Below are 27,290 nucleotides of genomic sequence, written 5' to 3' on the forward strand. Positions count from 1 at the left end.
CGCCCACTCGCTGGCCCAGCGCGAGTCAGCCATCCCAGCCGCAACCCTAGGCAGCGAGGGCAGGCGACCAGGCGCAGGCGGCAGGGCGAAGGGAAGCCGGCGAGCAGCGGAGGCGCTTCGGGGGCGCGGGCAACAGGTGCTCCGCCTGCTCGGCGTGCGCGCGGCGTCCTCGGCTCCTCGGCGGGCGGCGGCGCAGGCGCGCAGCGCCGCATCCAGACGGCAGCCAGGCAGGCGGCAGGCGCAAGCATTCAAGCAAGGGCAGCGGAGGTCAGTGAAAACTGTCATTGCAATTTTCGAAATTAATGAAAAATTCACAACAATGCAGTAGCGCAATGAGATTTCTGAAACTCGATTACACCATTTGAAATTCTGAATACCCACCTCCCAAATCCTGGGTCCGCTGCTCCAAGTGGGCTCCCGAACTCCGGCGTCGGCGGCAAGCTTCGTTGTTCCATTTTCTTTTCTTCTCTCTTTTTTTAGGGGTAAAATCAGCCGGTTGCTGCTATACAAGTGGGAACAACCACTGGAACCACTTTATAGCAATCCGGAAGTACACGTGCGTAGGTAATCACTTGTTGTCCTAGTTTGATATGTGAAACATAGGTTCATGATTTCAAGTTTAGAGCAACTCCAAGAGCATATCTAAAATCGGCTATCTAAATTAGCTCTCTAAAATATTTAGTCTCTCCAAACAGAAAAAGGTCTGCAGGAGCATCTCTAAAATTGGCTCTCTATTTTTTAAAATGCCGCTACATCATCAGGTAGGATTGAACTGAAACAACATTGCTTTGGAACATATTATCGAACACCCTCATGTCATCCCATGTACCATGTTCCATGAGTTCTCTAGATCCCAGGTCATCTCATTCCTCGCGTGTGAAGGGGTTCCAGACCTGTTCACAGAAGCATGCCAACCGAAGCTTCTGGTGGATCAGCTCGGCAAGCCAAGGTTTGATAGGCGGCTGTCAGCCGTGTTGTGCTTCAGCACAGGATGGTGGCGGCCCTTGACAAGAGAGGGGGGCATGGACGGGGATGCGTAGAGGGCGGTGGTGCTCGGCAGGGGACTTGGCATGGCCAGGATGGCCGCATCGCCGTCGCATCCGGCCACTCGGCGGGGCTAGAGGCTGGGACTTCCACCGGAGTGCTGCTGCCACTTCCACGAAACAGAGGTGATGACTATGGAGATGAGTATGCAAGAATGATGAGGCGTGTGGGGGGAGAACACCGGGCAACCCCGGATGGCGAGCGATGCCCGCTCGCTTCTTCTGCCGAGCGACAAACGTGGGATAACGAGCTCGGGATTTTGGAGATGCAGTTGACGAGGCTGTTGGAGCACAATTTTATCCAAATTTACTGAACCGGGGTAGGATAGCGAGTTTGTTGGAGATACTCTTACACATTTGTAGTGTTGGACGAATTGTGAGTGAGTGTTTCACTGTTGTTCACCGCAACCGGAGTAACCCCAAGGAGGCAGTGGCAGTAAACCCATGCCTCCTCTTGAGCGTGCCGCCCCCTACACCTCAGCCTCCCCTCTCTTGCTCTTGCTGAACTGATATCCTGCATCATCGCTCATGATTACCTCCACCCCTTGACTTTCCTTCTAAATACCCTCCCCCATCTAGAACCGCAAGGCGTTGTTTTTTCCTTTCTATTTTGTATTTGCGAGTTTTCAGAAGTTGCGATTCAATTTAAGAAAATACCAGTAGTTTGAATCTGATGTTGATAATCCGAACACTCAGCTGAAAGTTTTCTAAACTTTTTGGTTCAGAGTGCATATTCTTTTTTTTTCTCCGAAGGGGTTCAGAGTGCTGATATACTCTACAGAATTTCCAATGAAAAGGTTAAAAGCTCCATGTTCCATTTTCAGACCTCCAATTTGAATCTTAAAATTTGTGAATAATCGAGGCCATATTTTGGTTGGATCTGAAGGAAAGGTTTGGGAAATTAACTGGCGTTAATGAAGAGAAAGCTTATCAATTCTCTCTTTCCAAATTGATGGCTCTATCTTTTGTTGTGTCAGAACTTGGTTGAGCTCTCAATATTTTCTTAGACTTGATTAGTCATTTATAAGGTTGGTATTTTGGTATATACTGATCAATGCTTTGGTTTAATGTTCTGTTTGCACAAAAGTCAATACAATTTGTTCCTGTGTAACTCTTCTCATGTCATAGTGTAATGGCACAAGCTATGGCTTAACCTGTTTGCCCTTTTTTTCTCTCTCAGGCTTAACCCATCGATTAAGTTGGATTTTGCTATGGCAGCCGAGGAAGATGTCAAGCAGAGGCAGATCATTGAAAACCGTGCAAGAAATATAAGCCGCAATGTTCGATGTACTGAGTGTGGTAGCCAATCGATTGAAGATTCACAAGCTGATGTTGCTATTCTCCTTAGAAAGGTTCTTCCTTTTACACTTGAACAAATGAGTTAAATTGCCTATTGGTCGTTACAAAACTCATGATAACTGTAGTTTTTGGTCATTCTCTAACTAAATAAGGCAGATTTGCTCATATTGTTATGTGTTCCTTTCTGATGTTTCCTTGCAAACACTATTTATCTAAAGCAATGTTAGACTTACATCTTGGATATTGAAAATGGAAATGTAGTAGCGCCCATTTTATTGGATGTATCTCCAGGCAGCTGTATTGCTTGGTGCATCTGCCTTTGAATAACTGAGTTATCATTTCCTCCTGGTAGTAAAAGAACTGTGCTTTAACTGGGCTATTTTTAGTCATTCTATAACTTAATTCGTCAGATGTGTGGACATTATGATGTGTTTTTTTTTCTGTGTTTTGGTGCACCAGCCGTTCAATTATGGAATTGGACTAGAGCAGATAAGACTTGTTGGAAAGTGAAGTAATGTAGTTATGATACTCCTGATTCTGTAAAATGGAATCTATTTTCCTGCAATCTTTTGTTTTTAAAAAATATTTTCCTTATAAATTTACTGCTTTCAGAATCATGCTTAAATTTGATAATTTTTAGGAAACTGAAGATCATATGATAACAAACATCTCACATTCTCAGTTGTATATTCTTTTGTATGTGATAAGCCTGTCAATTCTTGGCATATAAAACATCTCACATTTTGAAGGGTTTTTTTTGGTAACTGAAGCTTTGACAATTTGGTTTGATAGGAAATTTAATGGTACCATGTTAGTCTCCAAGATGTTAAGCTTCATGGGTCTGTTTGGATGTCGGCCCTAGTCTTCCGTGCCAAAGCATTGGCCGGGCAAACTTTGGTCGCCAATTTAGTCGATTTGGCCGGGGCAGGGCGCAAAAATGAACTGAGCATGGGCATGGAATTTAGGGCAGGCCTAATTTTGGCCGGCGTCCAAACAGTGTATGCACGGTCAAATGCCAATTTTTGGCCTGGCAGCCAGCGGCACCTATCCAAACACGCCCCGTGTGCTTCTTTTGGCTTCTCTGCTATATTTTGTATATTTGGTTGCACAATCAGGAACATATTGTTGACATGCATGTTAACCAGGTTCAGTAGTAATCCTAATTTAACAGCACAGTGCTTTTCTGTACATTAAACAATTTATATTTTCTGCCAGGCAGTAATGATATTGCATTTTGCAGCTCATTCGTGATGAAATAAAAGCAGGAAAGAGTGATAAAGAGATGTACAAGAAACTAGAGGATGAGTATGGAGAGACTTTTTATATGCCCCAAAGTTTGATCTTCAGACTGCTGGGATATGGCTTTCACCTGTAAGCCCTAATTGAGATCTAGCATTTCGTACATGTTTCCATTTGTCTGACAGTAATTTTTTTAATGGGCTGCGCTACTCTGAGACATGCTAATTGAGCTAGTTGCTTATCAAATCCCCAGATACCTAAGAAATCTGTTTACCAGAATCCAAGACAAAGCCTTTGTTCACCTGATTTGATTACATTCTGAGCAGGTCATTGTGGGTGGTATAGCAGCTGGCATCTGGGCTTACCAAAAGCACAGGCAAAGGACAAATGTTCACATTATGGCTCTGAACCTTGTCCGAGGGGTTCCGCTGACTCCAAGGGAGAAGGAGACCATGCTTGAGATCCTCACACCACCACCGCCTCCAAGGAAGTGGTGGTGGCCAGGCCAATGATGTAGTGTTCATGTGTTTATCCTGCAGTATAGAGTATGTTTCCCATGTTGCAAATTTTTAGCTCAGAGTTTGGATGCATATTGGATATATGTGATACTTTGATAACGAGTTTTGGTTGAAACAAATAGTTGCGCCATGTAGTCCATGGACCTAGCAGCATTTGCTGCATTACTGAAGGCAATGCGTTTCTGGCAGATTGGGAACAGATGAAAAGAGTCTGGTGTTGTCTGTGCTCTGCTGCTTCTGTGAGTAGTATTGGAAGTCTGCCCATAAGTTTACAAGATTGCCACTTGTTCCACTATTAGTCAAAACACCAAGATTACCACAACAGTTCACTTCTACCTTTCTGTATAACGTATGCATCTACAGTATCCACCTATCTACTGAATGAGTGTTTCTTCTACCTTCGGTGCCTTATTTTCTCATGTCCTCTTGAGCCAAATAGCATGCCTGTCAGATAAATATTACCACTGGCTGCTGCTCGCATTGACAAGCTTGATGCCGCATTTGACGTCCACGCAGCGCCTGATGTACGGCGTCACCTTGTCCAGGTCCACGTCCCTCCCCGCCGCGCAGTCGTAGGCCGACGGCGAGTGGAAGCACGGCTCGACGGAGGCCGCCCGCCGGCAAGGCATGTCCCGTGGATCCAGCCCCTCCCTCCAGTCGTCGGACCACATGGGCGCCCTGGGCATCACACAGGGCCGCCGCCAAGCGAGCCCCTGCGCGACGTACCCGAACGTGGAGTATCCGCTGGTGACCAGCACGTCGCACATGCTGAGCAGGTACATCTCGCTCAGCGCCCTCATGTCGTGCGCCGCGTCGCGCCACCGCTGCCGCCCCTCGTGGCTCGGCTGGTGCACGCCGCCGGCGACCCTGCCGCCGTACTCGTCCCTGATGCGCTCGTAGTACCACGAGCTCAGCGACGTCACCAGGACGGCGTGCGAGGGCGTGCCGCTGGCGTTGCCCCCTGCCGTCGTCGTCTCCGGGAGGAGCCTCTCGCCGCGGACGCACGAGAGGACCTGCTCCAGGACGGCCTGCGGCGGCTGCTCCTTGTGGAACACCCTGATCTGCACGCCGACGCGCTGGGCGGAGCCGGCGAGGGTCGAGCGGTAGTAGCTCGTGACGGCGTGCCAGACGGGGTTCGTCGGGTGGAAGAGGTACCGGCCCAGGTGGTGGAACACGGCGTCCTTCTCCGGGAACATGGCCTCGAGCTCGCCGGTGAACGGCGGCGTCAGGAAGAGCCCCGGCACGATGTAGTTGTCCGTCCACATGAAGAGCCACGGCACCTCGCCGAGGAGCCTCTGGTGCGCGCCGCAGAAGAAGAGCTTCTCGTGGAAGCCGTAGCCGCTGCCGCCGGAGAGGTGGAGGTACAGATACGGCGGCGGCCGCGGCGGCGCCGACCACGACACGTTCCCGTCGGCGGACACGGCGACGGCGCCGCTCCGCAGCATGTCCCCGAGGCTCTGCTTGGAGCCGCCCAGGTAGCCCTGGAGGCGCCTGAGCGGGGAGAAGGAGAACCAGCCGGGGCGCGGGAGCAGCCACGTCGTCCCCGGGAAGGGCTCGCAGAAGAGGTCGGCGGCGTCGCTGCCGCCGTCGACGAGGAGGACGCGCTCCGTGAGCACCGCGTATAGGAAGGACGACGTGATGGCGAGCATGCGGTTGCCGAGGCCGCGGTAACTGATGTACACGAGGTAGCGGCAGCCATCGTCGACGACGCCCTCGCCGGAGTCGAGCCGCCGGACCGCCTCCTTATACGCGGCCGTGCCAGGGCCACATCGCTTCTGGAGAGCCTCCTGCATCCGGAGCTTGGCGATGAGGTACGGGGACGGCTTGTGCGAGGACTCCTTGTTGTAGCCGGCGAACTCGTACCGGCTCCGGCACGACCCGTAGGTGAAGTCTGCGGTAAGAAGGCCGTCGAGGAGATGGTCGGCGGTGATGTTGGACCGAGGATCCCAGTCTGTTTCATCACACATACAAAAAAATTGCAATGTAATAAGCTCTCAGTACAAATTCAGGGGCTTAGCTAGATCGCTTGAATTGGCGCGAGTGTACTGATCAATAATTGTAAAATTTTCTAATTTTGCATGAGGAATGATATACCTCAGTTGAACTTTGCCAAAAATTTCTTGCATTCTAAAGTCTAAACGTATTTGCTGAGAGGTGTTCCGTTCCCTAAGAGCAAAGAGCAGGGTTAATGGTTGCGTCCGCTGCCGGCGAAATAGAGTCTAGTGTGGACATAGCGCAGCGGTGGAACAGAGACCTGCAGCCAATGGAATCGCGGCACAGTGCTCTTCACCCGTATTTTGCCGGTAGCTAGCGAGTCGCTCCACTACGGGAAGGCGTATTTGCCGTGTGCCCAAAATTTGCCATGGGCAACTTCTCGAGCACACGACAAACAACTCTTTTGCCATGTGTCACCCAAAAAACGCACGGCAAATGTTAGGCACACGGCAAAACCATGCTTTGATGTGTGTTTTTTTTGACACACGGCAAAGTAATAAATTTATCGTGTGATTTTTTTTCACACGGCAAAGTAATAAATTTTTTCCTCTTCTCACCTCGAAACTTTTTATGCTCTTCACATACAACATGTGGCACTCTATGTTAAAATTTAATATGTTTTTATATTTATTTGCTATATTTAACTAATTAATTTGGTACACCATGTCCCTAAACTTGTCCTGAAATCTGGCTTTCTAAACTCTTAAATCATCCATCTGGGTCCCTGAACTGTGTTAAGTGGTTCATCCGAGATCCCAAATTAAACGCGCCACGCCACGCCACGCTCTGATTTAGGGACCTAGGTGAAATTTTAAGATAATTTTGCGGATCTAGGGTGCAATTTACTCTAAGAACAAGGTGAATGCTCCGAACTTTGACCTCACTATAGTGTTCTGATAGCAATATACTATATATAGCAATCTAGCATAGCCAATTAAGAAGACGGCATGTTCTCTACCCAAACATTGTGATCGATTATATAATGACTAAGGCTGTGTTTAGATCACTTCCCCAAAATTTTTGAAAGGGAATCTTAATATTTCGGAGTACTAAATAAAGTCTATTTATAAATTTTTTTGTACGGATGGATTGTAAATCGCGAGACGAATCCAATGAGCCTAATTAATCCACGATTAATCTATAATTAGCGAATGATTACTGTAGCACCACTGCTGCAAAATTATGGATTAAGTAGGCTCATTAGATTCGTCTCACGATTTACAACCCATCCGTGCAAAAAGTTTTATAAATAGAATTCATTTAATACTTCATGCATGTATCCAAACATTTGATGTGATATTTTTGGGGGAATTTTTTTTGAAACTAAACACGGCCTAATACGTAACAAAGTAACAAAATGTATGAAATATGCTCATCATATTATATCTGTTTTTGTTGACTTTAGACATCTCGATCGATAGCCAAACATATATTGAACTCCAACACCACCTAATCACATGCCCTGCAGTATGATCTCTCTCTTTCATCTTTTTATAGCAAGTGATCGATGTGCCGTCCTTATTAGCATTGCCTAGCTTTTGATGCATAACATTACTTACATTGTTGCACTGACCATCTCATGTATCGCCTTCATCGATCTAATCCGTGGTGTCAGTGCATCTAGAAAGAGGTCAACTCTTTTTTTTTCAAAAAAGAAAGAGGTCAACTCTCTATATATAATAGCCGAACACGGACAGCGACGACACCAGTATTGTGGGGGTTGGCATGGGCTATGGCTCCATCCCCCTCATGTTTTTCATTTTTTTATATCAAAGATATTTTGATTAAGAAGAAATGAGCTGCATGATCTAGTGTTTCTTCAACGAAATAGTAACCTAGCTGCCGCCCTAATCTTTTAATTATTCTTGCTCCGTCGCAATCGTATTCTTGATTTCCAGCAAGGCAATGTACATCATGCCTCCCCTATCCTCTCAGGTCCTACTCCTCCGATCCGCCGGTCCTGGTCTCGATCGATTTTTTACTTCATCATATCAGAAATACAAGTCCACTGGAGAGCTTTGATATGATCTCTGGTATTACACTTTATTTGTGATCAACAGAAACAGTTGTAATGTATTGTATTCAAACCTGAAGGAGCTACAGCTACATGCTATAAAAGCACGTTTCATGACCAGTCACTAGCTAGTAGCAGCAAGTTCTTCATCACTTTGTATTTGTCAGTATATGTGATTTTTTTGCCATTGATAATGATTTATTTTTTTAAAAAAAATACAAAACTATCACAACAAAACAAACTAAATGGAGTTTTTCATCACTTGACCATTTTTTAGTCGATTATTTATACTCTGCAATTATTTCTAAAAGGCACTGATGATCACGAATGTTGTCCGCCGCGCGCGTGGACGTACGTTGGTATCGGAGCTTATCAGGTTCATATGGCGCCTAGCTATTCTAGCTAGCTAGCGGCCGGCAGGCGGTATTGTTTCGTCGCGTAGCTGCTCGTAGACTCGTGGCATGTATAGCTAGACTAGGTCGTCGGCTCTATATGAAAGAGGATCTATTGGACGCCCATTGCCACATGTAAAATTTTATACATCCCAAAAAGAAGAGAAGAAGAAGAGAACGAAGAATCTGTATGTGTATGGAAATGCAGATAGCAGATCAACAAATAAATCGATCGACATAGCTGGTGTTTAATTTGTTGTTGGCTGGCACGCGTGCATGTGTGCAACTGTTGATAGATTATCGAACCTGTCTAGTTTCGGTAAGCTCGCACTACGAGAAACAGTATCTAGTTTCGGTAAGCTCGCACTACGGGAAACGGCCGGTTCACACACGGCAAAGCATGCTGTTTCCGGTAGTGTCGAGGAATTAATTAATTAAACAGATCGACTACTGTAGTAGCGAGGAGGATCGGACGAGAACTGGCGAACCGCACTATGCATGCTGCGTCGTTGTCTTGCTAGCTTACTTAGCTTGTAATTAACGTGGTGTGTACCTCCCGGGGCGCCGTCGTCGAAGAACAAGGCGGCCGGCATCCCGTCGGGCGAGCGGCCCCACCAGGCGCCGTCGTTGGCAGTGAGCACGACGGCGGCGGCGGCCACGGCCGCCGCGACGACGCAGACGGCCGGCAGCGCCCTCCTCGTCGCGAGGCTCCTGCTTCGCGGCGGCCACCACCACCACCTCGCCGTCGTCGTCGTCGAGGAGTTAGTCTGCTGCTGCTTATTGGCCACTCCCACTACTCCCACGCCGCCGCCGCCCTGCGTCGCGTCCATGGCCGTTCGCCCGCGCGATCTCTCGGCCGGGCGCCGCGCCGGTTTCGCTCGCTCTCAGACCGAGCGAGCAGTTGGTTTCGCGCTAGCTATGGCGAGCTGTGATTGGGTTGGATGACCTCGATGGTATGGTATGGGCAGGCAGTTGGGGCGAGCGAGCGAGTCCAGCCGGGAGGCGGGAGCGCATATGGGACGACGCGCGGCCGGCCACGACTTGGCACTTGCGGTGTTTGCGGCGAAGGTGGGGTAGGTGGGTCCCCGACGCAAAGGCAGCTATACGGTCGCTGCTATACGGCCGGCGATACGTCAGACATGCGCGTACGACGTACGTGCGTGAGGAGAAAAAAAATTAAAGGCCGGTAATTTAACTTGGCTAACGAGGCTATCATTGGTCGATAATGGACAAGATGACCAAATGGAGGATCACGGGCATCACCGCGAGGTACGCTCTCAAGTCTGCGGGTACGGAGGCGCCGGTTGCCGATCCAGACTGCTCATCACCTGATCGATCGGCCTCTCCGTAGTAGCGATGAATGAAGCGAGCTTAATTCCTGGCTATTACATTGGCACGACGCACCGTGACCACGAGGACAATTGGCCGGCGCGCGGATTCTTTCTGCTGTATCGTGTATGCCATGTAACTGCAGACGACGACGGCGGCGGTGTCACGGCCGTCTGGCCGCCGTTGACCCATTCCGGCTGAAGAATCTGTTGTGCAATGCATCATGCCGTGCCGTACGTGCACGGCCGTCCTGGCAGAAACGGGGGCCCACTTGACTAGCAAAATAAACCTATACAACATAAGTGGGGCCTACTTGACTAGCAAAATATACAACATAAAATTAACAAATACAATATAATACTAAATAGCAACGGAAAGCATCAAAAGTCATACCTATTTAATCTTGCTTGCATAATCTTTACTTGAATAGCATCATTTTTTTCGTGTTACTTGAAATGAAAATTTTAGTGATAGACTCATAATCAATCTTTTCCAACATGCTGCTCTCAAGTGCTATTATGGCCAAATCATTAAGGCTTTATTGTGTCATTGTAGAACGCAAGTAAGATTGTTAGTAGCTTCAATTTAGAAAAACTTCGTTCTGCTGATGCAACAGGTCTCTTTTAGGGCCCTATTTTGCTAAAATGTCAACTTTTTTAGAATCAAGGAAATCCCAATATCTTGAATCAAATATATATCAGGCTGAAAAGAATCATCATCATCTGCAATGGGAGAAGTATTCAAATTATCTGTCATTATCGGTTTGCCTGTTTGTGTTATCAGTAGGAGGTTGCTGACCCTCAATATTATTTTCAGTCTCTGATGCATGACTATCTGTAATATCATTGTCAACCGTACTAGCAGGTGCATGACCTTGATCAATAGTTTGATTCTCGAGGACCACTTGTGATTTTTTTATAATAAATCTATCCATAGCTCCTTTCGGAGATTGAGTTAAATCTATCCATAGCTTTCTTTTACGCTTTTGAGAACCCGAATTATATTTTCTAGACCGATTTGCAGAAGACATGATTTTATCTTGAAACAATAAACACCTACATCAAACATCAACCAATTATCAATTGATTCATCATTTATCCATTAAAAAAGAAGTATAATGACTTGTGGCAGACTAGCAGTAACCAGTAAGCAGCACTAACTTACGGTTCAAGCGATCAGCACGTAGCAGCCTGTCTCGAGATGGTGCGTCGTCGCGGCGGCGGCGCGCCGATGCGGTGATTGTTGGAATTTTTTTGTAGTAAAAAATGTCGAAAATCCAGAAAATGAGAAAAAAATGGGAGAAAGGATAATGATGCCTTTAGATCCTGTTCTGCGCCCTGATCGGAGGCGTAAACACGTGGTTGCGGCCCCAGGTCGCCCAGCGCATAATAAATAGTGGGGCCCGGCTTTTGGAGTCTCGGTCTAACCTAGTCCAAAACCTAGCCGCCCCACTACAGCCGCCTGATCTGTGGCAGTGCTGAAGCCTCCTGAAGACCGTCGCCAACCCGTCGCCGTCCCTAGACAGTGGCAGTGAAGGCCCGAAGGGAGGTGGTACCCGCGATGATCTCCTTCGACTATGTTGGGTACATCTATGGGAATGACTACAGCTCCTACGTCGCTCTCGTCCCTAACCAAGATGGCTAGTGCACTGCTACATCCGTGATGCCGCTTCTCGCCAGTCTAGATCTAAACTCGTTCTTGTATTTTAATGGGTTGTGCTCATGTTAATTAGGTGATAGATCCTGAAAATGTTTAAGTACTAAGTCATGTTTTTTCCAACAGCGATGCCCTACGGATTGTGCTATGGAAATGGGTTGTGCTCATGTTGATTAGGTGCTCATGTTATTTTTTTCCAACCTAGCTAACCGATTTAGCAGTTTTGTAAATACAATGTGTGGAGAAATCGGCGACTCTAACCAACTCTATACGAGAACTCGATTTTTTATTCACCATAACTTAATATAACACAAGACCCTTGCACTCTTTATGTAGCTACCATATCATGACACTACTACACTACATGGCAACCTTGTTATCTCCTACTTAAGACCTCTTATGACATGATATGGCAAGAGGGGAGGTAAGCACCTATATTTGTAGGACTCCATGGCTCTTATGGTTTTGCCATGTGTTCATCACTACACACTTCTTTATAAATTATCTAACTTTAGAATTTTCTCCATACTTATCTAACCATACAAATATCTAATTTCTAGAGTATTCCATATTTTACCATGAAGCATGGTAACGGTTCATGTATGCTCTCTAATCTTCTAGAAGCTTCTCACAATTATAGATTTATATGTCAACACCATGTATAAATCTATGTGTAATTTTGCATATAAACATGAAATCAAGAAAATTTCATATACTGAAGTACTCTTGGGCTTCATTCTCTTATTACATCATTGATGAAATAATAAATTTTGTAAATGACGAAGCTCAATATTAAACTAACAATAAATAGAGATTAATTATATGACTTAGGTAACTAAATAAACTTTAATTTAGCGGCTATAGCGGGATCGGCTATATCAGGCTATAGAACGTTGCTTATAGTGGCCTTTTGCTTTAGATATAGAAGTCCTCTACATTAACAGAGAAAATAGTTTAAATTGCAAAAATGGAGCTAAAGAGTGCAGAATAGCACAGCCTCCTCAGGAACCAGCTAGGGATTTTTTTTTGTCAAAATATTTTCTGATGTAAACAAACCTGTTAATTGACATGAGGAAGCTTCAAATTCTTGCCAATAATTAGATCAACTAAACCACAACATTCAAACAAGGGGTTGAGAAAAGAGGTCTTGTTCCATGAGAAGTCTGGTCCCTGCCATAATTCCAGCCCCAATGTTAAAGGATTTGCAATGCAATTTCAACAACAGAATGGTGTCATGGGGGTAAAACGGCCGGGGAACTGGGGACAAACCTTTGGCCTGCACTGCTGCTGCATCCATGGCTGTGAGATGAAATTCCAGACGCCGACACCCATCTTATCCCCATCTTTCTTGCTGTTCAACGAGCTTTCACAACTGCTACCACGATGCTTGCTCTTGCCTTCTTCGGCTGATTGCCTGTCGCCGGGAGCATTGGCCACCGCGGGATTCGCTTTTGCTGCTTCCTCTCCCCTCTTCTTGCCGGAAGTGGTGGTGGCGGCGGTGAGCAGGAGCCGCTTCTTTGGTTCGATGCAGACGGAGTTGGAGGCAATAGCGGCCACATTCAGCGCACCTCTGTCCTTGGCACTCCCGATTCCCAATTCTTTGATCTTACTGCTGCCTCGAGCAGACGGATTTTTGCAGAATGGGGCGGTGGCCTCTGGTGATTTCTTGCACTTCTTGTCACATGCCACCGCGGGATCCTCTTCTGGTCCTTCCTCCTCCCTCCCTCCCTCCCCTCTTCTGTGCGGCGGCGGCCGCCTGGAGCCATTTTTTTGGTCCGATACCGCTGGAATCCGAGGCAACGCCTGCCACATCCCGGGCACCGCAGTTCTTGGGGCTCTCGTCCCTGGAATCTTTTGCCTTCCCACCATCGGGGGCAGACGAGTTGTCGCAGGATGGCGCAGCCGCGGTCCCCTGAACGAACTCCGGTGCTTCTTCCTTGCCGGCACCGCTGTGGGTGGCGGCGGGCTGCGCGGGCTCAGGACACTTCTTGGTTGTGTCGAGTCCGGTGGCGGCAGGTCTAGCTACGGAGGCGCGTTTCTTTTCGGGCTTGTCGGAGTTGTGCGGCCAGGTGGTTCCCCGCTTCTTGGCAGCAACGTTTTGCTGCAGGCCGGAGGAAATTGGAACGGCCATCTCGCCGGAGCAAATTTCACGCTCGTGAGAACAACACAGCCTACAAACGGAGACAACGCTGTGGATATATATATATATATATATATATATATATATATATATATATATAGAATAGAGAAGTTTTTTTTATGGCAGAGAAGTTGCTCATGTCGGTTGCAGGCCTCAGATTTAAATGGGATCTAGCCTCTATACTGACCGGGCTTGGGCTCAAATTCCAGTCCTCTATAAAAATTAATCCCTATATGTCCGATACGTAATTTTTTAGAAGTCCCTCTAACCCCCCTCAACGATTAATACAATCTCATTTAACCCCCCTCAACCAACACGGATATTCAACACCTGCAACTTTTGAAATCATCCAATTTACCCCCTCGGCGAAAGGCGGTTTTGCCAACGTGGCGCCATATAAGCAATCCTATGTAGCGCCACACCAGCCACAAATAGGTGTAAATTGGACTGTGTTGATAGTTTAAAGTGGTCAACTGGAATTTATTAAAAAACGATATTTTTTCTTAGAAAACATATGCAACTAAAATTCCTAAATTTGGTTTCATCATAGAAAAAATCATATAAATTTTCTTTTAGATAAAAAATATGAAAAACAGTTTCATACTTCTTTCTAAAACCATGCTCTATCTTCTGGCTCCTAGTTAGGAGTTATTAGATCTTTCAAAAATGATTTGATTAAAATCATTTTTATTTACAAATTAAAATTCGGCGTTTGTAACAGGAGTCGACTTCAACTGGGCTCGTTTAGTTCGTCTTAAATTGAGCCTCAAACGATACAGGAGATGATAATAAATAAGCTGAGACCGCTTACAATAAATAACAAACCAACTTTTAGTAAAAAAAAATTAAAGTATGACCATAGGATCTCAATAATTTTTAAGTGGACACTATAAATAGAGCACGATTTTAGAAACAAGTGAAACTAGCTTTCATATATTTGTGAAGTAAAATAAAATTTTGAAGACTAAACTATCTAACAGTCACATACATCCTATAGGACATGTTTCGCAGCTCAAGCAAGCGATTCAGCATGCACCGCATCCACGTCACCCCCACCTCATGGGCCTTCAACAGAAAAAATCGACTCACAGGAAAACCAGTCCTCCCCAGTCGTCAGCCCACCAAACCCACGGCCCGACTCGGACGTCCACTTGCGACGCGGTGGCTATATCGCCTGAAGCATTAATTATGCGCTGGCCCAATAACTTTTGGCCTGCTACATACCCCACACTTACAGGTTGCATGGCCCAAGTCTATATGCCACCTGATGTCAGATTAGTGGGCACCATCAAACTTAGTCTGCTACTTGGATATATATTAGACCACACGGTGCCCTAAATAGTAGGGGGCTATTCACGCGCGGCTGCCAGCCGATGCGTCGCAGAAGAATAGCCCCGCCCTGTTCATCTTCCTCCCCGAACCAGGGGAGGGTGAAGTGGCCGGCGAGCCAGACGAGAGGGAGGGGTGGGGGAGGGAGTGGCCGGCGAGGGGTGGGAGGTGGGCGGGGCGGTCGCCGGCGAGGTGGAGTGGCCGGCGAGGGGTGGGAGGTGGGCGGGGCGGCCGCCGACGAGGTCGTCGGCGGCCGGGGTGGCGGCGGGATGCGGCGGAGCTTATTATTCCGGGTTGCTGGAGGGCTCCATGGCCTCCGAATCTAGAGGAGGGCCCGGCGGCGGCGGCAGCCTGGCGGTGGAGGCGGCTCGGCCGGCAGAGGGCGCGGCGGCGCGGGAGCGCCGCCGGCCGGGCGGGGCCGGACCTCCGGTGGGCGGTGCCGGCGGCGAGGGCGAAGAGAAGATGACGCGGCGGTGGCTAGACGGCGCGGCGGCGGGCTCGGTTAGCGTGGCGGCGATGGAGGGCGGCGGCGGTGGGGGCGCAGCTCGCTTCTGCGATTGGACGAGTTCCAATCGCAGAAAGCGATAAATAGACACCCCCTAAATAGTATGTGCATGCATCTGTATATTTCTTTTTTTTTATATCTTCCCTTCTTCTCCTTATTCCTTTTTCTTCCGTCTAACTTTCTCTTATTCTTTTCTATTTATTTTCTTCTTATATTTATTTCTATTATTTTTTTTATTTTTCGTATTTCTTGCCTTCTATTTTTCTTTCTTTACCCAATCCTTTTGTATTTAGATGTTATTTATCTGCATGTAACCAATTTATTCGAAATGTCAAATTATTTGTTCGTTTGGCAGACTAAATTATTCGGCCATGTTAATTTTTTTGTTCGCGATATTTATTTTCCATTATTATCCTATACAAACAAATGTTCGTAATGTTTAATATTTTGTTCGTTGCACATTATTATTTGTTCGGTGTGTTTAAGTTTTTGTTCATAAAAATAATTATTTGTTCGTGTTGTTAAACTTTTTGTTCCCAGTATCAGAAACTAATTATTTAGTACTAAAAATATTTTTTAAAAAAAACATGCAAATATAGGCGAGTGTGATCTTATTTTGAAGATCTCGTTGCAAAAAACTCAATAGTGCAATCAAAATTTAATTTTAATTCTCAGTTTGGAGTCCATAACTTTTTTTTAGTTTTTGCACTTGTATGCATGCATGATGACATCATCAATTTTGTTTTTACCTCACATGCAAATATACAGTCCACCAAAATAGTCAACTGCCAGATTAATTGGGCTGAGAATGGCCCAACTGAGATCCTTTGGGTGATGGATATGAATCTCATGGCCTCAAGCGATGCCTAACCGCGCCCCACTTGCGATGACAGATTTGGCGGCACGAAAACACTTGCCTGCCACCAAAAAAAATCTAATACAGTAATAAAAAAACTAATACAAATACTAACCCAATGAAAACAACATTTACCATACTTCCTGAGGCGACATATGGTTTTTCATTTTATTTATCTTTTTTGTTTGCCAAACACACTTCTTAATAACGGCTCCAATCTGCATCAGGATCTGCACTCTACTACAATTTGATTAGCGCCACACGATTTGATTTGCTCTGTTTCAGACAGAGCATCACCATGGTACAGTGAACTGATCCGAACTCTGTGCATGAGGGATTATTACAAGTTTCTGCACATGCATATAACATGTGGCACATGACAGTAAAATATAATTACACACACTCATATCGAAGTAAAACCAACCATATTCTTCTTTTCTGAAGAACCACACGTCGAGTCTGATCGATGTCTCGTTGGTGCTGAGCATGAAGCACAATCAAGCCTGACGACTCCAGTCTTCCAAGGTTGGTGTCTCCACCCCAATGTTCTTCATGTCTCTGACGTTTGCTGGGCAACACATAGATTGTAAATGCCTTCAGTGATCGTTGAGGGGGGCAACACATAGATTGTAAATAGATAAGACAGTTTCAGTTCTTCTCGTCTAACAAACATTGGTGCCGCCAAATTCAACAGCTAAATGTTGCATCAACAAACAAAGTGGAAGTGGAAGGTATGAACGAGTTCTCACCCATTTGGATTTCTGGGCTAGCAGCAGCTGTTGCATCCACAATAACCGTAACTTTCTCATAGTCAAGTGCGACAGCATCAAAGACAGTCTGCCGGACACAATTTGGTGTTTGAACCCCTGAAAATTCAACACATACACGCACAAAAATTATTTATTTTTTTGATAGGAAAAATTAGAATAACAAAACAATAAGATTGGGTCAGGCACAAAACAAATTATTAGAGTAACGCATATGGACGATGGCATTTAACAAGCTGCCTGCGTACTCTGGAAGAGAAGGAACTGCACATTTATTCAAGTTTCAGCCTTGCAGTCTTTGTTCACTTATCCATCTCTGTATGAGCTTAGCAAATGAAAGAAAAAGAATCAGCAGTGCTTACCAACAACAACCAGGTTCTTGATCCCTGAAGTTTTGAGGACAGAATCCAGGTTTGTGGCAAAGAAAGAGCTGAACCTTGTTTTCACCAGCTTGTAGTCCTCTTCTTTGATGACAAGCCCATCAGCCATCTCTGCGCCTTGGGAACCTTTCATCGCGGGGCCCTTTCCCCCGGAGTAGAAGCGCCGGCGAAAGAGCTCAACGTCCCTACCATCAGGGTCATGCTCTCTCACAACCTACGTTGCAGTTGTTTGCTAGTCCCAATCAGAGTCTTTGTTTCCGAAAGGACAAATCCATCAGTGTCTCAGGATACTGTAGCGGCTACTACTTGATAGAGGTTAGCCTACAAGTCGTAATAAGAGCATCTCCAAGAGCTCTTGTATCTATGAATAACTAAAATTCTGATATAACTATTATGTAAAATGAAATAGCTAGTGAAAAATGGATGAAATCCAACTTCTCCAATATCCAAAAAGAGATGGTTAGGGCTCAACACTAGGCAAAGATGACCAACGGCACTCTTGGATAGAAAATGAGGATAAAAGATGAGGTAGATAGAATTTCTGTTAGATTGAAGTTATTTATCTTCCTTTTCTTTTTTTAAAAAATTCATCCAAGATACAAGAGCTCTTGGAGATGCTTTAAGCCTAGAGTGAGCATCAGCAACATGCTGTGGGAAGATGCCACAGAACATGTCGATGGGGTGGGCCAGATTTGTTTGCAGAAATGACAGGAATGATAACCTTACTTACTGAGTTACTACTGTAGAGCAGATCAGAATGGCGTAATCCTGTCCCACTTTAGTAAGCACACCAACTCTATGTGTTTTCTTAAATAATATCAAGAAGGAGAAATGAAGAAAGAATTTCTGCACATTCAGTAGCACTGTACTCTATTTCTTTGTCGCGTTTCAGGTCATCACTAATGTTGGATTTTTTTTTATCTCGGGATAAGCAGAAATTAAATAAGTTGACATGTAGAATTATAAGACGCAAATCAGTTTTCGTGTGTCGTGATCGTGTATCTAACGTAACCAACTAGGAGTTGGCTCCGGCCCCACAATAATGCGTAAAGATATGAGATGGAGAGGGGATACCTATGTAACCATGTAATTAGCCAAAAAACCGATCAGTTAATGTTCTTAATCTAGGGGTTGAAAGCTCGACTACCACAACTTGTTCAGGTTATTCATCAACTTTTTGATCAAGTTCTTCATCGATTTGGAGCAACAAGCTTCTAATCTGGTAAATCTACATCTGCTACTGCTACAACTATGGAGGCGCCGATAACATCTATAGGCTTTGGTTATTCCTCAATTAATTGATTTCCGCATTAAGTTATGATTAGTGATCATGATTACACTAAGCTAAAGTTTTGATTGTAGTTAATTAAGTTCTAACACTCAACAAACATGGATTGTTGTGGAAAATAAACTAATTTTTCTAGCCCCTTCTAACGTACTCCCTCTGTCCTAAAAAGACTATTCTTTTAGAAAATTTTAAGAACATTATTAATCATGAAAAATAACTCGTTGCCTCTAAGTACTTGCAGCAGTTATGATTGAAAATTATATTATTTATTTGGTTATATAGATCCTCAATAAATACATATGCATTGGAATTAGAAAAGTAGAATCGGCTAAGCATTTGATGAGCTCCACACACTTCTCTATACAATTTTTTCTTAGTATTTAGCATTGTTTTAACTTAAATAGATCTCACTGCAAGCTAAAAAGATATTCTTTATAGGACAACTTTTGAATGCTAAATGAACAGCTCTTTTAGGATAGAGGGGATTATTATAAAGTATCCAAACGAGACCTTGCTCGGGGATTAAAATGTTTCTTGTAAACTTTTGCAAAATTCATGGGATTGCGTTGAACCCATATATACGTGGCCACATGTTTTAATAGGTCTCGATTTTTTTTCTCCTCACTTCGTACCACCCCTGGTAGGGAGTACTTGTTTTGGCGACCCTTTGACTCTTCGATTAATTAAGTGGAGACCCCCCACCCCTGAATTATTAAAAAAATAGCTCTTGTGAGAGACCGACCCAGACAACGAAGATACCGCGCTCCCGCGCAAGTTCGACGGCCTGGGTAACGGCCGGGAGGATGGCCTCCCCGCCGGCCAGGAACGCCAGGCTGCTCATTGCCGGGTCTACGAACTCCTTCTGCAGCCAATCAACACAGTGCCATCAGATCTTAAAATAAATCAGCCACCACCAAACGCAAGAGTCAAGGCCAAGCTAAGGAGCCAAGAGGACCCTGTTTTTATTACCTGCATGTCGATGACGAGCATGGCAGTGTCGCTCCACTTATTGGCAGCCCCCATATGGATCGCTAGCTGCAATGGAAGAAGAGGCAACTCGGGGTTTTTAATTTGGGACAGAGAGATCGTGTGTGGGTTCTATAGGGTGGTGGAGCAATTTATAGGGCGATAGGTAGGAGAAACACCGAGACACGGCAGCAAAGGCAAGCGTGACGTCATAAATCACAAACTTTATGAAAAAAATGCAAAAGAGAAATGAAGTACTGTACCAGTGATAATCACATTGCGCCCAACTCTAGTAGAGCACAAATGGTCCTGCACATACTAATCAATAATCAATGATTGCGAACGAAATAGTAGATGCAGTCAGCAATAAAGGGCAGCTCCTGTGGTAAATGGTCAGTGCACCTTAAGGTGGGGTCCAAATAAAATCGGCAATAGCTAATGCCTGCGTGAGGGAGAGATGAAGTGACAGAAAATGTTTTTCCATTGCTTATGTTCAGCTCTAAGCTTACGACGCACCACAAGGAATCTTTTCTTACGGTGCATTTCTAGATGTTTGTTGCTCACAAGTAGCGCTGCATTTATTGCCTAATGCTAAACCTTTTACAACATTGTGGTTGACCTAACTACTAAACAGATCTTTTATTTAGCCCGGGTCCACAGCTCATTTTAATCCCGATTTTCGAACCGGACTAGGAGTTCGTGACTAAACGCTCGGCCCTTTAGTCTGGGTTTAATAATCGGGACTAAAGGGTCTTCGGAGCTAAAAAGGTAGTTGTCGCAAACCAAATCAAACTCTACGGTGCATCAAACTCTACGGTGCATGGGGTTGAACACATCACCTCTAGTTTCGCACATAGCTTTCTTACCATTTCATCTATACAACACATATAACCCTACAGTATTGATGGAAGGTCATTCTCGTGCTACATATGCATGTGCTCACTGATGGAAGCGTCATTATCGTGCTACAGTGAGGTTGTACCCCTAGTCTCTCTAGACTTGATTGCTGACCCGAAACCGAGCGATTTGGTTGGGATGTCCATTTGTCCTATGATTAGAGGTGTGCTTCATCATCCTGGCAAGCTCTCCATCCCTAAATCCCACCGTCACAGAAAAGATGTCCTCAATTGCACTACCTCCGGTCCACATTTGACACAGTTCATCGTAAATCCAACCCCGGCCCGCTACAACTACTATTCAGCGCCATGGCCACCGCTGCATGGGAGCGAACCCAGGGCGCCTGTCTGTGAGCTCCTCCATGGGCAGCAGCACAAGGGGAGATGAAGTACCATGCTGGTAGCAATTGGCTAAGGGCCGAGTCACAAACACTCCGGCATGTTGTAGAGATACGCGTACCATGCTGGTAGCTGTTAAGCCTGAAATGTTATACTCCTGTTGATCAAAAAAGCTTTCACACAATTCTACTCCCTTTGTTCAAAATTAGAGGCCGTGAGATTTTCTCAAGGAAAAAGGTGGAGTATCTCATGGAAAAAGAAACCAAGCAACGACTTAGAGTCACTATTACAGAAAGTGTTTAGGGGCAGGTGAAACAACATTTGTAGAGGCGGGTGCGGTACCCGCCCCTGTATCTCGCAGCTAAAAGTAACTGTTTACAGAGGTGGTACGTTTCCAGGGGTGGGTAAACCCCTCACCTGCCTCTGGAAACCGATTTTGTAGGGGCGAACCGGGCGGGTTGGGGGTGGCCCGCCCCTGAAAATGTAGCAAATGCCCAGCCCACCAAAAAATTTATAGATTTGATTTAAATTTTTTGAGTAGGTTTCCCACTATTTTTTATAATTTGGATTCCCACCAATTTGGAAGTATCAAGCTAGTTCATGATCGATTGTCACAGTGATCGACATGGAACATGGTTCATAATTATATAATTACGCATGCAAAATTACATCATATGGAAATACAACACACACACACTAGCTAACCTCTTGGCACTACCAACCAATAGCTCCGCTTTTGTGTGACGCAACAACTGGCCCAGGAAATCACCGTCATCAATTTTGTCATTAGTACTGTCACCAGCGATGGCCCCCTCATCAACACTATCGCCATGGAATCCACCAACACCATCATCATCATTGCCACCACCATCAAAATCATCATAAGCATCAAACATCTTGTTTAAACTACTCTTCTTGTATGATTTCATCGAGTGGACTATACATCGGAGGGGGAGCATTATTGCTGGTTTTGCATGGGCAAGATATCGACTGTCTTCTCAGTTTTATTTTTTGTGTGGTTCTCCGCGGCTTTAATGAATTTATTAAGTTTTTCACAGAAATAGATGTCCGTCCTTCGTGCTTTGTGCATCCATGTCCTATCTATCTCTGCACAACAAAAAATAACTTAAATGGATTAAAATAACCATGCATTTATGTAAATATAGAAAAAATTAAATCCTTTTCTTGAAGAAAATGGAGCCCTAAATGTCCATAAATGGGTACTTCTATATATGCGTAGATGTTGAAAAAAAAATCAATTTAACATGTACTAAATACAAAAATCAAAACCCAACTATTATGGTATAACTGAATCTTGAAAAAGAATAACATGCATATGTGTAAAGATCGAGAAAAGATAAATCCAATATTTTCTCAGAGGAAATGGAGCCTTCAATGGATACAAATATATACTTCTATATATATGCCTAGATATTGAAAAAAGTCAATTTAACTAATACTAAATAAAAAACCAAAACCCAACATATTATTGTGCCACTAAATTTTAGAAAAAATCATGCAAATATAGAAAAAATAAATAAAATCTTTTTTCAAAGGAAATGGAGCCGTAAATGGACATAAAAATATTCTTCTCTCTCCTTCATAGATATAGAAAATTATTTACTTAGGAATGAGGGTCAAACTTATACATCGAATCCAAATGATTACATAATCTTGTTCTCCTACTAAAATAGCACAATTTCATCGAAAAGTTTGAGGCAAATGTTGCCTCAAATGGCAAATCTACACCATGAAGATTTAGATCTAGCTAGAGGCAAAGAGAGCTGCATTTGAGCCTTAAGCTAACAAAAGAGCTTAGAAATGATACAGAATTAGCATAAACTTACCTCCTAGATCTCCCAACTTGAAGGAAATCAAGTTTAAAGCCCTCACACCCTTTTTTCTTTTCTATGGAACTTTGGGCAGCACCTCCCCTGAGCAAGCAATGGGCTCTCAGGAGCATGGTTAACCAAACCGTCGGTAACCGGTCCGGTTTGACCGGTTACCGGTCAAACCGGTCCGGACCGGTTCCGGTTTGGTCTGGTATGAAACCGGTCCAAATTCAAAATTTAAATTTAAATTCAAAAAAATGAAAAATTCCCAAAAAATATTTCAAGGTGCGATGAATCTAATGGTGTCAAATTTTCTCAAAAATTCGTTCATTTAGTATAGTTTGCAGGGATTTGAAGTTAAACAAAAAAAAGCGTGCATACAAAAGTATACAAATATAATGTAAAAGTAGTACAAAAGAGGATTGTAGGGTTCATTTAGACTAAAATATGTTATACAAACATTTATTTAGTATACTTTGCGGGCATTTGAATTTAAACCAAAAAAGAAAAAAAATTTGAATTTGACCGGTTACCAGTCAAACCGGCCGGTATACCGGTCAAACCGGCCGGTATACCGGTACAAACCGATTGAACTGGGAAGTTTAAATTCAAATTTGGATTTGACCGGTTCCGACCGGTAACCGGCCAAACCGGACCGGTATACCGGAACCGGAGGCCGGCGGTTACCGGTCACCGGTCGGATAATTAAACCCTGCTCAGGAGTAGGAAGAAGCGATCTTGTAGCTTTTGACGGCTATTTTCAAGGGCAGGTGGGGTGACCCGCCCCTATAAATGATATTTTTAGGGGCGGGTCACCTCCCCTACCCGCCAGCATTTTCAAGACAGGTCAAAAGCTATATTATATCTACTCCCTTGTAGGAATGGGTTACTTTTTGACCTGCTCCTAACGAACAGAGCGTTGCTACAAATTGTTTTTTTAGTAGCGAGCTTGAAAAAATTATCGTGGATCATTTTTAAAAACTGACCACCTAATAATTAATAACAAAGAAATAAAGAGAAAAAATGTAAGCAACTTAATAAACCTTCAAATAAACTAACTAGTGATTCATGTAACCAAAAAGACGTGGGCATCTCATAATAAAGTAGGGCTTGATTCATTCCATAATAAACTTGGTGGTAATACAACATCAAACTATCTTATAAAAAAATCAATAGCACATCAAACCTTCGTAAAGTAAAAGTAGGAAGCTGATAAATATCTAAAACAGCATTGTGAGTAACAGCACAAACATATGGAGAAACTCACCTTTGACCAAGCAATACACGTGGGACTCACACCTTTAAGTAGCAAGTTGTTGCTCAATTTTCACTCTAGTCTCCATCAAAAGTTGACACTTGTAAAATGTGATTTTCTATCTAGTTACTAGTATAGCTCACCAAAAAAGTAAGGTTGTATTCTTTACCATCAGGGATGGATTCAGCAGTGAGTCTACGGGGGCTCTAGCTCCCCTAGACCCCCACAAACAATGGAGCCCCCCTCCCCCTCCATTTTTAAGGAGAAATAAGGAAGAAGAGGGGGGGGGGGGGGGGTAAGGAGAGGAGAAAATGAGCCCCCTTGTATTTGTGGCTAGCTCCAGCGTTATAGATACTTTATTATTATCATTGTTGTTAATTTTATTGTAGTGAAATGCTTTTCTCTTAATTATGTCATTTGATGTAAGTTTGTATAGAAACATTATTCCACAAACAGGTGTTAGGAACTTCCTTAAAAAACCATGCATGATGCAACTGAAAATGTTTACATAATTCACAACACCATTACCACATTGTGACAACAAAAGCAACATCTTGGAAAACATCTATATAAATCAGCGCATGTTGACATCTAACAAAGAAGTAAACAATGAAGTGGAAACTGATATCTTTGGTACTAAAAACCTGCTTTTATTGCACATTGATTCGCAAGTCTATATTTCTGAGTAAACTTCTTTGATATCAGTATACTCTAAGTCCGCCAAAACTCATCCACAAGGAATTCGTTCATTCCTGAAATAGTGAGAGGTAAAAAGAGACCAAAATTCTTGAGGTTGCAGTAATGCTGTTGATGCTCGCTATGGACTATTTTTGAGGGTCAATTTGATCAGAAAATCTAGAGAGTTTGTATTTCTTACACGTATTCTTGTCCAAATCATTGCCAAAACTGAATATGCCTTGGGAAAATATGCAATGCTGAAAACTGAGCAGAAATGAAGCTACAAGAAAACCCATGATCCAAGGAAAAATACGTCGAACAATCAGAGCGTAGAATTTAGGCTCACGTGGATCAAAGGGTCCACCAACAGGTGCAATTGACTTATGACAAGTGTAAGGATCACCGGGGTGTCCGACCCTAGAGGGGGAGGGGGTGAATAGGGTCGCTAATCGCTTTTCTATCCTAGGGCTCAATCTAATTGCATAAGATAAACCTAACACGTCATACACATGCTAGTTATGACTAAGGTTTATCTATGCTACCCTCTACTTACCCCAAAAGACTTGCAACCTATAGTCAATCCTAATCAAACTAACTAGGAAAGTAAAGGTAAGCAAGAAAGAGTAAATGCAGAAACGTAATGCGGTAAGTAAAGCGGTAAGGGAGAGGATATGCAAACTCCCGTGAAGACACCAAGACACACGATTTAACGTGGTTCGGTTAGGACACCAAAGTCCCTCCCTACGTCCACGGCCACTTGCTCACAAAGAACAAGTGTGATACCGAGTCTCTTCGCTTGATCACCGTCTTGCCACGCCTCCAAGGCTCCCGACAAGCAAAGGCTAAGTGACACCAAGTCACAAAGACGAGGTCACCGCCACCGTCTATCTCGAAGCGTCACCACGGCACCGTCACCACGGCACCGTCTTCACTATCTTGGAGCTTTAACACCAAGTAGGGGCCTCCTTCCCCGCACAAAGTGTCGTTGCCACTCCACACCAAGTCGGAGGGTCACACGACGAGTACAAGTGTTTGCTTGCCGCAGCAAGACTTCTCTCAAGGGAGCTCTCGCAAGAACTAATCCCTAATCAAGCACTAAGCACTCTAACAAGTGTGCTTAAGCCTATATGATGTACAATGAAGCTCTATGGTGGTTGGAGATGATCTTTAGCTCTAGTATACTTCTTTGAACTCCAGCCCACTCAAATGGTGCGGCCTTGGGGCTATATATAGGCAGCACAAGCAAATATAGCCGTTGGGGAAAAGCTGCCAGAAATGTGCTTAACACCGGTTAATCCGATGCTCCCCAAATTGCCATCGTCGGTTTAACCGGTGATACTAAACTGCCCACTGAAAACTAGCCGTTACGTTACGGGCAATCAACCGACGCAATCGACCGGTGTATGTAATATTAGCGTCGGTTTAACCGGTGAGTGCAACTGTCCTCTGATCCTTGAAAAACAAACTCTCTGGACAACTGCACCGACGCCATTAACCGGTGCATCATCGGTTCATCCGATGTATGCATTTTTCTTGGTCTGCTTCTGCCATTGCACCGACGTATTCAAACTTCCTATCGTCGGTTCATCCGGTGCCAAACCCTAGCCCGCAGGCCATCTCTGTCATTGCACCGATGAGTACATTTTGCCTTACGTCGGTTCATCCGGTGATACTAAAACTCCCAGATGTGCTCAAGTCAATGCACCGACGTGTGTAATTTGCTTGGCGTCGGTTCAACCGGTGACTTGATTTCTTTTAGGTTTCAGGGCGCTGCCCTGAGACCCGCGAGGGGCGGAACCCCCGTAGGGGCGGCCCTTCGGGCCTAGCTTCGCCTCTCTTCTCTTTGTCATCACTTGAACCTAAAAGCCTGAGTATATCATCTAAGCAAACACATTAGTTCAAGTGTTGCGTGTGTCATCAATCGCCAAAACATTATATTGAAATATGGCATGAGAGGCCATTTTCGCTACAACAAGGCCGGCTCACCTACAACTAACATCAGGGCTCACTTACCAGTCCCTCAGCCGAAGCTATGGTTTGTTCGCACCCAACTAGGGTCAGCCGGCCAAGATGGTCAGTGTTGATGCTCACTAACGACCATTTTCAGGCGTCAACTTGATCAGAAAATCATGAGAGTTTGCATTTCTTACACGCATCTATATCCAATAAAGTTCCTAAACCACACTTCACCTTCTAGAAAATGCAAGTTGTGTTTTTGAGCTAATATACAGGTTGCAAGCACACTTTGGCCCGACATAAAATCACAAAAAATATCAGAGCATCGATTCAGGCTCAACTGGACCAAGTGTAGCCCAAGAACTGAAACAAACCCAGTTAAGACAAGGCAAGCCCCGGTGTTCAGACAAGGCCAGGCCTAGACAAGCCCAACCCCGGGCAGTTGGGGGCGGTGGGCGCTACCAGCAGGCCGGCCGGCCGACCAGCCCATGGGCCCCACCGACTTAAACCTGCCACGTGGCGACGTCTCATAGGCTCCCAATGGTGGTTCACCGAGGATTGGCAGCTTCTCACCCGTGGCTCCCTGCTATAAATATAGGGGGGTAGAGATTAGAACAC

General features: G+C 44.8%; 2 protein-coding genes and 1 pseudogene across 3 annotated transcripts; 1 reads left to right on the forward strand and 2 right to left on the reverse strand.

Moving 5' to 3' along the window:
- Positions 1 to 38: 38 nt before the first annotated feature.
- LOC120697709 lies at positions 39 to 4,298 on the forward strand (annotated as a pseudogene).
- Positions 4,299 to 4,306: 8 nt separating this feature from the next.
- LOC120697700 (galactoside 2-alpha-L-fucosyltransferase-like) lies at positions 4,307 to 9,586 on the reverse strand. Its single transcript, XM_039981002.1, has 2 exons — positions 9,054 to 9,586; positions 4,307 to 6,050 (listed from the first exon to the last, which is right to left on the reverse strand). Exons 1-2 carry the CDS (start codon positions 9,328 to 9,330, stop codon positions 4,558 to 4,560), a joined length of 1,770 nt encoding a protein of 589 aa, XP_039836936.1. The 5' UTR covers positions 9,331 to 9,586; the 3' UTR covers positions 4,307 to 4,557.
- A 6,869-nt stretch (positions 9,587 to 16,455) lies between these two features.
- Positions 16,456 to 19,877, reverse strand: LOC120697725 (probable inactive nicotinamidase At3g16190). Of its 2 annotated transcripts, none has more exons than XM_039981046.1 (5): positions 19,720 to 19,837; positions 19,493 to 19,612; positions 17,445 to 17,676; positions 17,065 to 17,181; positions 16,456 to 16,909 (listed from the first exon to the last, which is right to left on the reverse strand). In XM_039981046.1, the coding sequence occupies exons 1-5, from the start codon at positions 19,771 to 19,773 to the stop codon at positions 16,866 to 16,868; spliced, it is 567 nt and encodes a 188-aa protein (XP_039836980.1). In that variant the 5' UTR covers positions 19,774 to 19,837; the 3' UTR covers positions 16,456 to 16,865. The 2 variants fall into 2 exon arrangements, with proteins under 2 accessions (XP_039836980.1, XP_039836972.1); XM_039981038.1 differs by having other exon boundaries at positions 16,460 to 16,883; positions 19,720 to 19,877.
- Positions 19,878 to 27,290: the final 7,413 nt, after the last annotated feature.

This window comes from Panicum virgatum, chromosome 1K, assembly GCF_016808335.1.
Source record: "Panicum virgatum strain AP13 chromosome 1K, P.virgatum_v5, whole genome shotgun sequence".
NCBI lineage: Eukaryota > Viridiplantae > Streptophyta > Magnoliopsida > Poales > Poaceae > Panicum > Panicum virgatum.

Excerpts from the sequence above, each read along its gene's own strand:
- LOC120697700 (XM_039981002.1), bottom strand. The coding sequence starts at position 9,330 with ATGGACGCGACGCAGGGCGGCGGCGGCGTGGGAGTAGTGGGAGTGGCC. Across the intron at positions 6,051-9,053 it reads CGACGACGGCGCCCCGGGAG|ACTGGGATCCTCGGTCCAAC; the intron begins GTACACACCACG and ends GTGATGAAACAG.
- LOC120697725 (XM_039981038.1), bottom strand. The coding sequence starts at position 19,773 with ATGGGGGCTGCCAATAAGTGGAGCGACACTGCCATGCTCGTCATCGAC. Across the intron at positions 17,182-17,444 it reads CAAGAACCTGGTTGTTGTTG|GGGTTCAAACACCAAATTGT; the intron begins GTAAGCACTGCT and ends TTGAATTTTCAG. Across the intron at positions 16,884-17,064 it reads TAGCCCAGAAATCCAAATGG|CAAACGTCAGAGACATGAAG; the intron begins GTGAGAACTCGT and ends TGTGTTGCCCAG.